We start from the raw sequence: 15,482 nt of genomic DNA on the forward strand, positions 1-15,482 counted from the left end.
TGCTCATACTATGGACTTTATCTGCTTTGAGTCACTCACACACCAGAAATCTGTTCAACCATAATCAAGAGATACTTGAAATAGTCACACTGCCAGTTTGTTTTGATGCCATACAAAGTAGCATTTGAATTAAGTAATTATGTAATAGCAGTGACACTTAGAAAAAAAATGTAAACTAACTTGTTTTGTTTATGTTAAACTACACACATGACTTTTTTGAAAGCATTAGGAATAACAACACAATGGCCATTACTTAAACACAGGATGTCACCATAGTGAAATATGAACAGCTTTTTTTTTTTTTTTTTTGGTAAATCATGGTCAAAAATTACATCTCTAAGCAGCAAGTTTCTAATAATGCAGCTGGGATCTCAGGGCTTGGACTGTGGTGAAAGTTATAGGGTCTAAGTGTGGCTTAAAGCATGAGTTCAGTGGGACCTGTACTTACCGGTTTGCAGAAAGAGAAACAAAAATTCTGCAGATATATTTTATATACCGCAGAGGGAAAAATCTGACAGCAGAAGCGGTGCTTTGGAGGCACTGCAGGCCTGGGCTCTGAGTTATTTATTTCTATTGATGGCTCTTGATGTTCTTTCTGAAGTTTTGATCATCAAGAAACTTGAGAATGAGCTTTTTATGATGGTGCTAAAGACAGACATTGGCAACAGCTGAGTTTCACCTCAAATCCTGATGCCACTGAAGCATCTCGGAAGCTTTTTACTTTTCTCTATAGGCTAGCACCTTTTTTTTATTCTTTCTGGAAGTATTAAAGCAGAACCAACCTTTGAGTTCAGCTTATTCAATTTCCTACTATATTTTTTTTTTTTTTTCAGTTTCTATCTGGACATCCTGGATTTGTCAAGGAGATTTTCTCCTGTGAAGAACATGAAATAAAAACTTCTCAGCTGCAGCTCTACATAAATCGTATCATTGCACTGGGTATATGTCCTGTACTTGGTAATTTTCTGATGGCTGCTCTGGCGTTTTGATTAAAAAATTAGCACTGCAGCTCTGTAGTGCCATACAATATCAAGAAAGTACATGCTAAATGATCTAGGAACAGGCGGATGGACAGATCTCTAAAAAGCCTTTCTCACAGGGGACCACTCAAATGGGGCCATTTCTAGTCATTCAAAGCCCAAATCTGTTCAACATCTCCATCGAGAGCTGGACCGAACACAGAAACCCCAACTGACACTCCAGACACCAGAGAGGGATGGAGTGGAAGGCAGGATGTGCTGAGCTTTTTCTGGGTTGGCTAGTAACCTGCACCCATGCACAATAAAGTATTTGAGCACAACTACCTATATATATATTGACCACATGTCCAGGAACAAGGAATGCAGGAGAAACTATAAAAGGAAAAGCAGACGAGGTAACTAATCCCACCTCCACCTTCAGCAGGGAAAAGGGTCAGTAAGTGACAAAACACACAGCAGTGGCCCAAGGCCAGTGTGATCCCTGCCTGGATGGTGAGGGAGGGTAACACAGGAGGGGAAGGGTAATACGGGAGATTTTATCCTCTGCACCGATACTGGTGGTACTGAACCTAAAAGTCACCCCACGAGCTACACGAGACAAACGCAACATGAGTCAGGAGCGGTAGCTGCAGTGGACACATCTGAGACAGATGATAGATTAATTTTTTCTGATATAGTAAGGAATATTTTTGACCTTAAAAGTTACGAATCTGCTCAACTGGTTGAAGAAAAGACGAAGAGCACGTCGATGGAGAAGCAATTCAAAGCATCCATGAGATGCCTGAAAGGGCAAAGAGAACATTCGCAGCAGCTTTCCTTAGATGAAGGCAGATTTCAAAAAGAAAAACACAGCTCTAGCAATTACCCACCGGGAAAAACAGGTAGAGAAAACAAGAAACAAGAGGAAAACAGCAGCTAAGATGTTCCAGTCTACATGTAGTAAAACGAGACCTAGGAAAGCCTGACCAGGATTCTGCCGTATCACGCCTCTGACTTCATGTAAAATCTTAAGCATTTTAACTATGATTTTTATTGAAAAGACATTTTTCCTTCATGACTACGCTGCATGCGCTTCGTAAATTCCTCAGAAAGATGAACTTGGACTGAAAAATAAAAGGAAATGCAACGCAAAAAGTCTGGGTAAGATTTTCAGAAATGGCCTCTGGTTTTGCCAGACCAGAATGAAGCCACAGCAAAGCCTGCCATTCTTCGTTCCCAGGCTCACTGAAAACACAAATTATACTTTTTAAGATCCCGATCTCCGTGATCTGAAGGTACACATGTACGTCTTGGACTGTCATCCATTTTATGATCTCACCAATATTTGTATTTGCTGTTCACTGACATAATTTTGTGTCTGCAAGCAACTGAAAATACTATTATTTGTGTATGTGAAATTGCTTCGGTGAACATTGCCGGTACGGATCAAATAATTTTTTTGAGAAATGGTATTTGCCTGGTTTTATGCGCCAGTGAGTCACTCATAAGTACTTATAAATATTTAAATATTCTACTCCTGCAAGACCGTGTGTAGACATTCGCTACGGTTTGTACTACATCACCTCTGAAGCACTACTCCACATTGCAAATTCTTGCATTTAAAACCAAGATTAACAAATCAATGCACCCTGAAAAGCATTCTCAAATCACCAATACATCGTATTCTAGTGAGTTTTCTTTGCAATTTGTAGACAATAGATTTCCAATAACAACTTGTAATTAGTTCATTTTCTCTTATTCAGTTGTTACATACCCAGCCCATTGACATTTTGCAGATGGTATCTTTTGAAATGAGAGACATTTGAAAAAACTAGAGTTTGGCAAATTCACACTTGAGAGCACTGGTTCTGGCACGCAACTAGTACGTCAGAAACAGCAAAGCCCATGTCAGATACTCTCCCTGAATTTCATGAAAAAAAAATCTGGACAGCAATTCTTGACCAAAAAGTATAAAATCACCATCATATGAACCACGTCCACATTTGCCATTATTTCTGCCAAAATTTCGTTTCAGGAGATTCCTTTAATTCCAATCACCATGCCAAAACATATAAACTAAGCAGAGTACAAAAGTGAACAGCAAACCTGGTTAGATGAATTACTGTCTGATCTCAGCGTGGAAACATTTCCCTTTATGGCCTAAGGCAAAACCATGTCCCTCTTTCCACTGGTAAGCATGCATCCAAATGCAACATTTTTTTTTTCTTGATTTGAGCATTCTTAGTTTTTTTCTCTGAACCGTATTTTAGCTTTTGAAGCAATTTTGCTTAGATTAAATTTGTCTTTCTTGCTATGAATTAATGCCTTTTCTTTTCCTCTGACAAAATACTTTTTACTTTGTTCAAAATGCAGCAAAACAATTGAGAATAAACACCAAAACCTACTCTGACAGCTATTTTGTGGAACTGCAAACAATGCAGGGCACTTTGCTGGAGCCTAGCCATGTATTTTAGACTTGAAGTTCAGAACTGAAGATTTTCACAATAAGAAGAGCTTTAAAAGAGAGAGAAAAATAAATCAACTTTTTTTTTTTTTTTTTCTTTTTTTTTCCCCAGAACGTGTTTCTTCAATAGCAATGGAGGAAAAATAAAAGAAAATGAAAGCAAGAAAATTTTCCACATTAAAAAAATCACCTGCCCACTAAAATGGAGTAAGGATGAGCTCACTTAGGTATCCCCAGCTGAGGCATCCAAAAATCACATTTTCAGGTGCACCAGGATCATTACCAGCGCTCAAGCCAGGCATCTTACACTCCGTTTAAAAGCGAGGCAAGGAGTTTGGTGCCTCAAGATCATCGAAAAAACGCAAAACATCTTGGGCAGGGAGATCCCTGAGCTGATCAAAGGCCCCTCCGGCCTCGAGCGTGTGCTGGGAGCTCAGCCCTGCTCTGCAGCACGGACATCAGCCCACGCAGGGCTTCCCCCAAGCACTGCGTTCTGGCTAAGCTGACCTGGCTACCTACAACCCACCACTGCTGGCTCGGTCCTAAACAAGCCTGAAAACCCCACAGCAGGATCACGGCTTGGCTGTGGAAACACCGGTTACTAAATGCTGTTGCAGTGACTTGGATGCTTGTTGGGTTTTTCCTGCTCAGGCAGTCTGCACCCACCGCAGAAATCAAGTTAAATGGTTTTAAATTTCTGCTTTTTTGCTTAATTTTATAACATTTAGTTTTGTATTCGCTGTAAGGTTGCACTATTAAATTAATCATTCCAGAAAATGCCCAGTAAGTTGCTTTTATCCTCAGGAACACAGCTGCACATCATTCCTCAAGGCAAGCAGGGAAGGGTTGTTTTGGCCAACAGAAGGCCAACTCATTTCTTTTCCGAGTACTTCACATCACCTCTAACACTGCCTCAAACCGAAAGCAGAGGCCAGCACTCCCCTGCTTGCTAAGCCGTGTTTGAAGTTTAGATATCACATAGCTCACAGGAGAAGCTCACAAATCAATGTTGGTAAGCTAATGAATTATTTCCAAGTTGGTACCAGTATCTGCAGCAACATGAAAGAAAAAAAATCCCATACCAGGGAGATTATAGCTGAAGAGGCTCAAATGGCGCACAAATTGTCAATATTTTAGGACTGTGATCCTGTAGATAACAGTTGCTACAACACTGCTTAAGAGAACACCTCTAGCAAAACTTTTTATCTCGCAATATAGTTGTCCAATATAATTAACTGGGCTTGACCAATCTAGCTGGAAGGTAGCAGTAACAAACACCCAACCCCATGTGCCACGCCACCGAGGAGAACGGCTTTGTAAAGATGTGGGTAAACACTTCACTTGAACATGGAATTTACAGATGGTTTCTGCTGGAAGAGCTGGCTCACTAGGTGTACGTGGAGAACGTATATTATGGATGCGTTTTTCCAAACACACATATTCATTTTCCTCACACAGAATTTATTCATCACCTTTCTTAAGATGAGATGTCTATCAAGAATATATCCGCTTCTGAAGGATTCTTTCCTCACTCACCAACTCTCTCTCTCACTTGACCCAACAGCCCCTTTACGGGTTTTGTTCCCTCCTCCTCAAGGCAGAGCTTAGCTTCTCCCCAGCAAGCATCAATCTCCACGCTTTTGGGACAGTTACAAAGCTCTGCCCTAGAGTAGTTCCCAGCAAATCAGAAATATGCACAACTCACAAATAAATCCGTTTTATACTCTAGTGAGCCTCCGGAGGATGCCTGAGGAGGTCGGGGGTGGATGGCTCCCTGCTCTACACCACACGGTTGCGTTGCCTGGTGAGGAATAGGGCTCCTGGAGGTTTCAGGATCACTGCAGTAAACCCCGAGCCAGTCCAACGCCGTTCACTGCTGTTCCTCTGCGTTGGTGGTGATTTATCCAACGCCCTTGCCCAGTCCTGGTTCATTTTTACACCCAATTCATTCAAACTCACCCTTCTCTCTGGTTCCCCAGTCCCCAGCTGCAGTGCTGGGAACGCCCCAGGTCACGAGCCCACGCGCTCCCCAGCTGTTATCCCATGTTTCCCTGACCTCCCTCTGCAAGCATATATATCCCTTTCTCATATTTCTCCATCGTGCTTTTTTGATAAATATTAAAGACAGGTAAAAAAAGGAAATCTGAACTAAAACAGAATCGGGGAAGAAAGCAAACTCCCTTTTAAGAGTATATCAGCATTACAAAAGGAAGTTTAAGAGGAGAGCACATTGACCCTGCAGCCTCTTCTGCATTCATTCCTGCATGAAATACGTTCTTTCTAAACAATATTTGTGTTCTTTAGATAATAACATACCCATAGATGATAACGTATCTCTCATCTTACAGAAACAGCAATTTTCTCTCTACATGTAACATATATGCACAAATAACTTGGGAAAATAACAACTGGACTGAAAAATAACAATTCAGTATTTTTCTTTCAAAATGCCTTTGTGATGTGTTTTGGGTTTTTTTTTTGGTTTTTTTTTTGGTCCAGCTATGACTTCAAGGACCTCAAAATGTCACTGCAGAGCCCCTAGAAACCGTGTGACACGGCAGGCTTCAAGAGCCATGCTGGGGAGCGCAGGGCACGCACGGTGACCTCAGTGAGCCACGATGGCATCGCGATGGGAAAATCATCTTGGGGTATGATTTCTAACCTGACCTAGTGAAATACTCCTGGTCTTTTATGCAACCTCAGTCAAAAAGCTTTCTAAACCCAGCGTGACCGACTGGGAAGACCTGCTGTGGGGTAGCAAAGATGCTTGCAAAAGGCCTTTTCTGTGCTTTCGAAAATGTAATGAAATGCAAAGGCAGGCTGTGAGAAGGGGATCTTGGTTAGGAGAACGCTGACATTGGCAGTGAGCTCAACTTTAACGGGGTTCTATTGTAGGGTTAATAACTTCTTATTAGCTAAACAGTGTTGACAAGATAAAGCCATTTTGATGGAATGCATGTTTTCCCTCTCTTCGACATATCTGTATTACAAATTGACCTGTCCACACTGATAATAATATAGATCTTGAAGATTATGCTGATTTTTTTTTTTTAATTTTTTTTTTTCCAGCTAGGCTTTCGCATCTGCCAACCTGCTACCTTCCCATTAGGGAAGACAACAGGAATGCCAAAAGTGACATGCTTAATTCTAATGACCTCCAGTCAGATACGGTTCCAGAAGTTATATCCAAAAATCACTCGTCTGAGCATATTTAAAATATGACTCAGCTGGGTGCTGCGCTTGCCAATTCACCAGACTATCTCCATGCTGATTAATGAGATGCATGCTCTGCTTTAGACAACTAAGCCTTTCATTTATTACGCATTTATCAAATCTCTGTGACAATATAAAGAAAATACAACAGCCAAATATACTTGCTAGAACACTAGTTTTGGAATGGGAAAATCTTGAGATCGCCATATTAAAAATTATTTTTTTAAATTATGGTCTTGAGCCTGCTTATCTAACAAAATTTATGAGAATTTAGAAGACACCTACAAGTTGTTCTTGCCAGAGCTGCCAGGAGAGCATTTCATCCATCTCATGCGCTACTTATGTGCGATTAAAGCGATTCAAAAAGTAATACTTTAATCCTGTGTTAATAGATATTTCTAGTCATCCTCCTACAGGCAAGCAAACTTCTACAAGTTGTATTCTTGGGCTTCAGGAACAAAAGAACCTTCAGAAAATCAGAAGAAAGACGATAGAATTAGTAGAAGGGCCAAGTATCTGCCCATAATCCAAACCTGTGCATTAAGATGTGTATGCAAATGATTAGCATGATTAGAAATTATTATTAAAATAGCACTTATTAGATGTAGTGCTCGTAAAGGGGAAATCACATTTCAGGGAAGGTAAGCAATTGAATTTTTCTCATCCATGCACTTTTTGTTCATTTGCAGCTGATCAACATGGATAAGGATCAAAAATGCCCTTTGAATCCCCGTGGGTCTTGGAGAGAGACGATGGGTCAAGAGAAAGCAAGAGACACACACAGAGTGAGAGAAAAGAGACCATTTTGTGGCTCTGTAAGTTGCAGAAAGGGCATAAGACTCTTTAAAATGAAATGCAACTTCTAAAGCAGCACAAGAATGACAAATTGGAAAGCTCTTCACATTATCAAGGTCATCTTCAAACCTTTCCAACACTGCGACACTCTATCAGAGCACGGCGCACCGAAACAGATGTAACAGAGTTTTTGAGAGGATAAATTAGATTGAGACTTTCTGATGCCACTGAATTCTGGTAATTATGTTCCTCAGCTTGCTGAGCAGCCATCTCCACAGCCTGCTGCCAGCATGCAAAAATGAGTGGCTTGGGCGAATTTCAAGCAACAAAAGGATCACCTTAATGGGCCAAAAATATAAAAAATGTGCGGGATGTTGTACCTGTAAACTACTACTGCAAGCCAAATAACGGCTCATAACACAGCAGAAATTTCATAAACACTTAAGGACGACAAACCAGAGTGTGTTGTGCTTAAGACAAGCGTTTGAAGTATTTTTGATATTTTCTCCTACATTGTGTAATAAAGGGAAAAGATGTACTTTCAACAAGCACTAAAATTTTGCTTACAGAGTCCCCAAAATTTCCAAAGTTTCCATTTTTATTTTTAAAATTAAAAGCTCATAAGCTATTAACCGCTCTTGATAGAAGCGGAGATTCTGGGAAAACTGAAAATGGAGAAGTCAGTCTGACTTTCAGCTTCAGATAGAGAACAACCCTCTTCATATCCAACCCCCTTTTGATAGACGCTCATTGTTATGCCTTGGGTTTTGTCACAATATTTTTGCAGTTTATCGATTACTATCCCTATTCATTGGCTAGTATTTCGTACTCGTCTTATTTTCATTGCCCACTTAAAATTCACCGAATCAAAACCTCATACAAACGACTCTTGGAATTTAGCTTCAAGTTGCTGTGACTTTGAGAACCCATTGATCCAAATATGCTCCCAAATAACTACGTGTCAAGCCTTTATAGCTGGGTTAATTCACTTTATGGCCTTCTTAATGTATGAGGTTTTATGTTTTACTGTATATCTGCTGGTTTGAGTGTGCTGTGTTGAATTAAACGCATATGTGGTTCCAACAGGTCCAAGGTGGCAACTGGGGCTAATTTTAAAGCACTTTAAACATTATTATCTAAAGTTGTTTTCTTTAATGAAAAGCTGGGAATCCAGAAAACAGAAACCACTCTCTTTAGAAAAGAGGGTATTTGGAAAAAATAGAGGATTTGCAATAACACTGTAGCGTGCAGAAGAGAATCAGCGAGGTATGTGCTGGTGTGGGGCACATGGTGATTCTTGAGCCCACCAAGCTTCTCCCACCGAGCAGGCACTGGAGCAGGATGCCCTGGTTTGAAATCAGGACTACCGAAATTATTTTGTCTCTCAAATGTCACATGCAAAGATTTGAGAATCAATCCAGCTTAAGAGGTAACCAGCTTGTTATCAGCCTCTTGCTGGCACTCAACAGATCAATGGGTGAATCCCGCTGTCGTTTGAAGAGTATTAACCACATACAAGTACACTGTAGCTCACTATCCTGATTATTGAATAATCCCTCATATTTTCTGTCTTTCCTTTTTAACATCCCTAAGGGACAGGCATCAACAAAACTTTCTGTCATCCAGGTGAAGAAGACAATGTGAGCCTTGTCCAGGGAAGGACTTCAGTGAATGCTTATCTTAAAGCACGAGCATAAATAAAGTTATGAAGACAAGTGGGATAAGACAAGGACTTTTTTGTTTTTTTTTTCCTTGCACTGTTTAAGTAGCTCAGTGATCTTTGCAAATGGTGCTGAGATACATACGAAGATTGCACATCATAATCCACTTACTAACATGAGAACAAAAAGCAGAAAACATCCTTCCCAGGCAGAATATTCAGTAAAACACCTTCCCCACAGCAAACTAACTCACGTTACCACGGGTTGCAGCTCTATTTCCTTTGGATTACTCAGAAACCACACACTTGGGTCTACAGACCCAGCCCATTCGCTGGGATCTCTCCATTGCCATCAGAAAGAAGCACAACAAAATACCCAAGAAAACAATAAACCCCCACACACACTTTTACCAACCTCCTAGTTCATGCTCATCCTTTGGAGTGCAGTAACCTTCAGAAGCAAGTTTTCCATGCTATTTTCATGGCATTAAATACAAAAAGGGATTATATTTGCTGACCATGTCTGGGAAGGCAACATGGCCATCACAGATAATCCCATGCTTTCAACACCCAGGACAGACAAAAGCATCGGGACTCACGGAAGGCTGTATAGAGCTCCTGCAGGGTTAAGCGGCCGTCGTTGTTGTAATCATCAAACCGGAGAAGGTCTTCTAGCGTACAATCCAATAAATCATCTTCCAGTTCCTCCTTCTTCATTAGCTGTAGCAAAGAGAACAGGTAATCTTACATATAATGTAAAACTAAACTACAGGCTGCTGTCCTGGCTCACTCAGCAGGTTTTCCATTAAATGACCATTGGAGATACATAAATATAAATATAAATATAAATATAAATAGAAATAGAAATAGAAATATAAATATAAATATAAATATAAATATAAATATAAATATAAATATAAATATAAATATAAATATAAATATAAATATAAATATATATATAAATATCTCGTGTCTATCGTTACGTATTTGCTTTGTATCAAGATGCAACCGGTATTTGCATTCCTGCACTTCATGGGCCATGGATTGGTGAGGGTGAGGAGCCTCGTCCTTCAGCAGCAGCACAGAAACGCATTTTCATGTTGCAAAAGTATCAAAAAATATTCAACAAAGAAAAAGGAAAGTTTGTTTTGTTTTTTTTTTTCCTCCTTCCTCTGTAGTTAAGGACGAAATTATATTCCTTGCTTTTAGGACTAAAATGGGCAAAAGTAGATGGTGTATTCAACACTAATGCGTTTTTCTAGCCCCTGACCGTTTGTTTCTTACATATTCGAAACATTTCACACATTTTGTGTTAAAACCAAAGAGCTTTAGAAGTTGCACATCCAAGTTAGCAAATAGCCAAAATCAGATCTAAGCATAATGAAAACGTTGGGTTCTCTGAATTTATTGTAGAACGTGAAGAAAACTGCTGAAATGTTGCATCTTCCAGGCAGGAAAGCTTTTTGCTGTAGTCCAGGGACTCTTTTATTTACTACCCTAGTCTTGGCCCATTATATTGAAGCAATTTGAAGTAATAATGCTAAAAAAATGACCCTTCACCTAACAAGTAAAAATGTTCAATAAAAGTGAGATCAACCATAACGTCCAAGATCAATCTTCTAAAGACGGAAATTTCCCTTTGTCTGTCTTTGTATTGAAAATTGATTAACTTTTCATAGGACTGACAAGTTTTTACTAGTCCTTTTGATTTAACATCGGGGGGGGGGGAAAAAAAAAGTCAACACAGAACACTTCAGCTGCAACAAATTCAGTAGATTTATGAATCTGACTTTAAAATACAGTAAAGTTTTAAATGGAAATAACATTCCAATTACTACTGTTGTTAATAACCCTGCACACCTACAGCTGAAGAACTACGGGGGCATTTCACACCGCCAGGTCTGGAGGGAAACTATTCGACAGGGTCTGTCTGAAGCCAGGAGGCAAAGCAGCTTTAAAGAGAGGGGGAAGGACCATCTGCTGCCACTTTTTTTTTTTTCTCAAAGCAACGCAATTCTGTTGTGGAGAACAAACAATTGGGCAAAGATCTCGTGGTGCTGCCTGCTGCCCCGATGCAGGACTGTCCTCTCTGGAGGGACTCTGCTTCCAGTTTCTCCTTTGGGGTGAATCCCTCTGCGATGAGCCTCCTAGAGATCACCCTTCAGGTCTTAAAAATGACTTTTTTTTCTGCAGCAGTGCACATTACCTGCCTTCAGTTTTTCCTTGCAGACAAGGTTATAGCGCTCGAGAGACTATTTTTCTTTTAAATAAAACAAAGAAAATGCACAGCAGCAGCTCATCCAGCAGCCAGAGAGAACAAGCTCCCACTGCACCACGTTCATTTTGGCTGCCTCTACCCGTGGGCAATGAAATTCTTATCTTTAGGGGAATTTTAAAGTTGCAGACAGCTTCAAATTAGAGCCAATGCAAATCAATCCCAAAGCTACCTAACAAGGCGAGAAAAGTTCTGTTAAGACTAAACCACAGAAAATTAAAAATTGCTCGTTACCTGAAAAAAAAAAAATCCCTTGAAAACTGGGTGAATAAACCGGTCATGTAAGAACACGAAAAAATCATCTTCCTGTCAGAGGTAACGAGAAAAATCATGAATTGACACACTACACATCAAGTGTGAGTGCTGTGAGAGCCCCGGAGCTGCCCTGCAGAGGCATCCCCAGCCCGGTCGGGACTCCAGCCACGCTCCCACCGCGGGGCCCAAGCTCAGTGCCACTCAGCTCAGGGTTAAAAGTATTCAGGGCCTATTCTGCATGAACTGGCATCATCTCGTCCTTCGAGAGGGGATCGCGCTGCCAACCGCACACTGCTGGTGGCAAGCCTCTGTGGAGGATGTTTGGGCGAGAGGGCTCCTGGCTGAGGGCTGAACTTACGCTGGTCCCTCACGCTCAAGTGGGCTCTGGATGTGCAAGCACGTTTATCAAGTTTGATAGCAGCGAGAAGAATTAAAATAATAGTAGCCAGGGTCTATGCTTGCTCTTGTGAGACAGACCTGGGCTGCAAATAAAGCCTGTAGTAACTCTGTAGCAGACTTTCAGACACTGAATTCTGCTCCTTTAAAATGCAGGTCATTGTTTCTTCCTCTGGGTAATGGCTTGCAGGCTGCCAAGCCTTTATTTCCATGCGAGTTGAGTTTTAATATCCTGACGGAATAAGTTTCATGTAAAAAGGGGGAAAAAAAATTGGAGAGTAGAACAGACACTTAGATGTCACTATGCAAAAGCTGGCTTTGAATTCAGATAAAAGTGTTTTCTTATACCTACCATGTCTTTATAAAAAAATCATTGCATTTAGATGAAGCATTGTATATATTCATAGCTCTGAGATCTAAGGGAATTTACACTGACACTTTGCATTGTGCAGAAAGGATTGTGCATCATGTCAACAGCTCGAGGATTAAAATTCAGCGCAAACTGTCCTACACAGGAGCCAGCTCTGGGAGGAAGGAGTTTGTGTCCATCCTCCTGCTTGCTCACAGCTCGCGTTTACACGCTGGAAGTGCAGCGGCTTCTGTTCGATGGAAGCGGGAGCACAGAGGAGACACCTGCAGAGCAAAGGGTGAAGGGCCAGCTGCGGAAACGCAAAGAGGTCCCAGGCAAGGATTGGCTTCCAAAAGGCTCTCAAAAGGCGTTTGCTTCTAATTCTTCTCATGGATGACACAACGAAATGGAAAAGACAGGATCTTCCCACATCTGGCACAATGCGTTCTCTCACATTTACAGGACTGTTTCCTCGGGTCTGCACGTTCAGGACACAGAGAAATCGGCTCGAGTGCCTGGGCTGCATATTCAGTTCACTTCAGCAATGAAATGAATTCCAACAGTACAGCTTGCCCATAATTAGAAGTAACAATTTCTTTCAAGCTCTCACCTTCTCTATCGGTATTAATTTCTGCTAATCAACATTTCAGCATCTGCCTAGGGATTTTGGGAAAATAAACCTGTCAAAAAATATTCCAACTTGGCTGTCACGTTATTACATGCTAATGCACGGTCCAGAAGGCAACAAGGAAGAATTAAGAGATTTCTGCCTAACTTAGATGCACCTAAAAAAATCCAAATTAATTCTTCCCAAGCTGGCTAGCTGGAAATATTTCAGAAGATGATGGTTAGCAGTGGGGATTAGTACCTATTTACAGGAGCATGGATGGGGCTGGAAATCTGCCATTCTCTTTTTATTTGAAGAGGAGCTTCAAAGGTTTGAGCCCCCACCATCTTGTCTCCCCAGAGATGCAGAGACTCACATGCCGCAGTAGATTTTCCTCCTCTACCTGCTGCCGGCCGGACAGTTACAAACGACTGTTCTCACAAGAGTGCTGCTGCGTTACATTCAATTCGCACTTTGAATGAAAAATGCAATCTGCTTCATAATTCCATTTTCATTGAACAATAAACCCACCTGAGCCAGTTCAGAGCTGCTGAGATGCCCATCACTGTTTACATCCAAGTGCTTAAACATGTCTTCAACTAAGAAGCGCTTCTGGGACACTCTGTCCTCGGCCAGGCTGCTTGGTGGGCTCTGCCGACGAGCCTGCAGGTCCAGGAGGATGCTTTTGAGCCGGCTGTATTCTGCCATCGTACAGGTGTCACCTAAAAGATAAAACCACATTACTGGACTACGTACGTTTGCCTTGATTTTTTTTTTTTTTTTTTTAAAGGACTGAGCTCCTAGAGGGAAAAATAAGGCACAGTCGAGGACAAGCTGTCTGCATATACAGCACCACTCAGCTCTGCACTTGAGGAGCTCCTGTAGTCATTACCTTTCTCTAATAGCTGGCAGTTTTTCTAAATCCTGCTGTCAAGGATGCTCTCCAGCATGTTACCGTCCAGATTACAGGGCTTCAGTTACAGACTTCCACACTCAGCTCTGTAATCCTCACCCGTATTTAGTTGGCTCTACATTTTTCTAAAGATAAGTTCATCTGCCTTGTGATTATAAAGTAAAAAACAAACCTGGGGAACCTGATGTTTACAAAGTGCCACAAATGTAAATGAATAAATAAATAAATGAATAAATAAATAAATAAATAAATGGCATCCCTGAAGGTTTGCTAAACATGGGGCTGACCTTAAGGGATCCTTAAAGGCCACCCAAGGTGGTAAGATGCCCAGGGGGAGGGCAGGGAGAAGCCCCGTGGCTGGGCTGTCGCCGGTGCCTGTGCACATCACCCCTGCTGCAGGCTGGCATAAATCCTCTCCTCAGCCCCCGACCGGGAAAAAGGTCGTTACCACGGAAAAACCTTCAAGCCACTCTCTCTAAAGCGACACCAGCTTGGCTGGAGGAATCAGGTTGAACTTCCACGACCCGGAACGCTCCCGCTGTGCTGGCAGCAGCAGCTCTTCCACAGTTCTTCTCCGAGGAATGTCTTGCTCTGATTTAAGGGCATCCTTCTAGAGGAGAAACATACCCACGTGCCCAGAGTACGTTACGGCCCTTTTCTGCTCAACCGCTGCCTGGCGGAGCTCGGCAGAAGGAGGAATGGCAACTCCTCTGTGCAAATCTGTTTGCTTTGCAGAGCAGAGCGGGTGGTGCCTCGCAGGGGCCCTGCCCGACTCTGCCGTGGGACGGACCCGGGAGCACCCTCATCCTCCAGCTGCCCCACACCGTGTGGGCATCAACCATCACCCACCAGCCACACCAACACATTCATCCCGTCAGCTGCCCTTTTCTCTGCAAGGTATTTTCACTATAACACAGATGCCCTTATCCTCTATAACGGTGGTTTTACGACAACTTTTTTATTTTAAGTGCCATCGCTGATCCCGGTGGATTAAATCTAAGGGAAACCTGGTCTTGCTTCAGTTTAAGAGACAACACCCTCGCAGATCAGCTCTCCAAAGACTCCAAACATTATTCCTCTGAAAAATAACAGAAGGCTCTGGCATACTGACAACTAATGTTCCTGTCCTTTTCTTGCTGAGCTGCACCATTTTTGGTCCTCTGGTCCCACTCCAACTGAAACCCAATTAAAATTCCAGGTGGGAGGCATTTCTCTGATAGCAAACCCATCTACTACCAAGATTTTTTTTTTTTTTTTTCACCCTTCGTATTTTGTGCTCACAACTTCAAAAGCGCCGTGACTTGAGAAGGTGAGAGAGGACACAGAGGCTGGGCATGTGTTCACCAGTCAGGTCAGTGCCCTACTGCTACCAAGCAGTAACTGCAAGACAAGACTTATTTTCCACCCTGAACTCAGACCCTTCTAGTTTTGAGAGTTTCTCACTGCTCAGGGATATTAAGCACCTGCTAAATTTTTCCTTCTCTCTAAACAACCTCCAAAGAGCTCTTGGACCCACATGGGATCAGTCTCATTTTATGGAAAAAACAAGGCTATTCAGCTACTATTAGTCTTGTTTATTATTTCTGATTCCCCCCC

The 15,482-nt window shown here is 41.8% G+C and overlaps 1 protein-coding gene across 5 annotated transcripts in view; it reads right to left on the bottom strand.

Annotated features, from left to right (window-relative positions):
- Window positions 1-15,482, bottom strand: part of FSTL4 (follistatin like 4) — a 382,047-nt gene that overhangs the window by 95,107 nt on the left and 271,458 nt on the right. For all 5 annotated transcript variants that reach the window (XM_026858115.1, XM_026858117.1, XM_026858113.1 and 2 more), the window contains exons 5-6: window positions 13,505-13,695; window positions 9,691-9,811 (exon numbers count right to left, since the gene is read on the bottom strand). In XM_026858115.1, the coding sequence (XP_026713916.1) occupies window positions 9,691-9,811; window positions 13,505-13,695 (312 nt within the window). The remainder of the gene's footprint in view (window positions 1-9,690; window positions 9,812-13,504; window positions 13,696-15,482) is intronic.

The sequence above is a fragment of the Athene cunicularia genome (assembly GCF_003259725.1).
Source record: "Athene cunicularia isolate RWA chromosome 13 unlocalized genomic scaffold, athCun1 chr13_part1, whole genome shotgun sequence".
Lineage (NCBI taxonomy): Eukaryota > Metazoa > Chordata > Aves > Strigiformes > Strigidae > Athene > Athene cunicularia.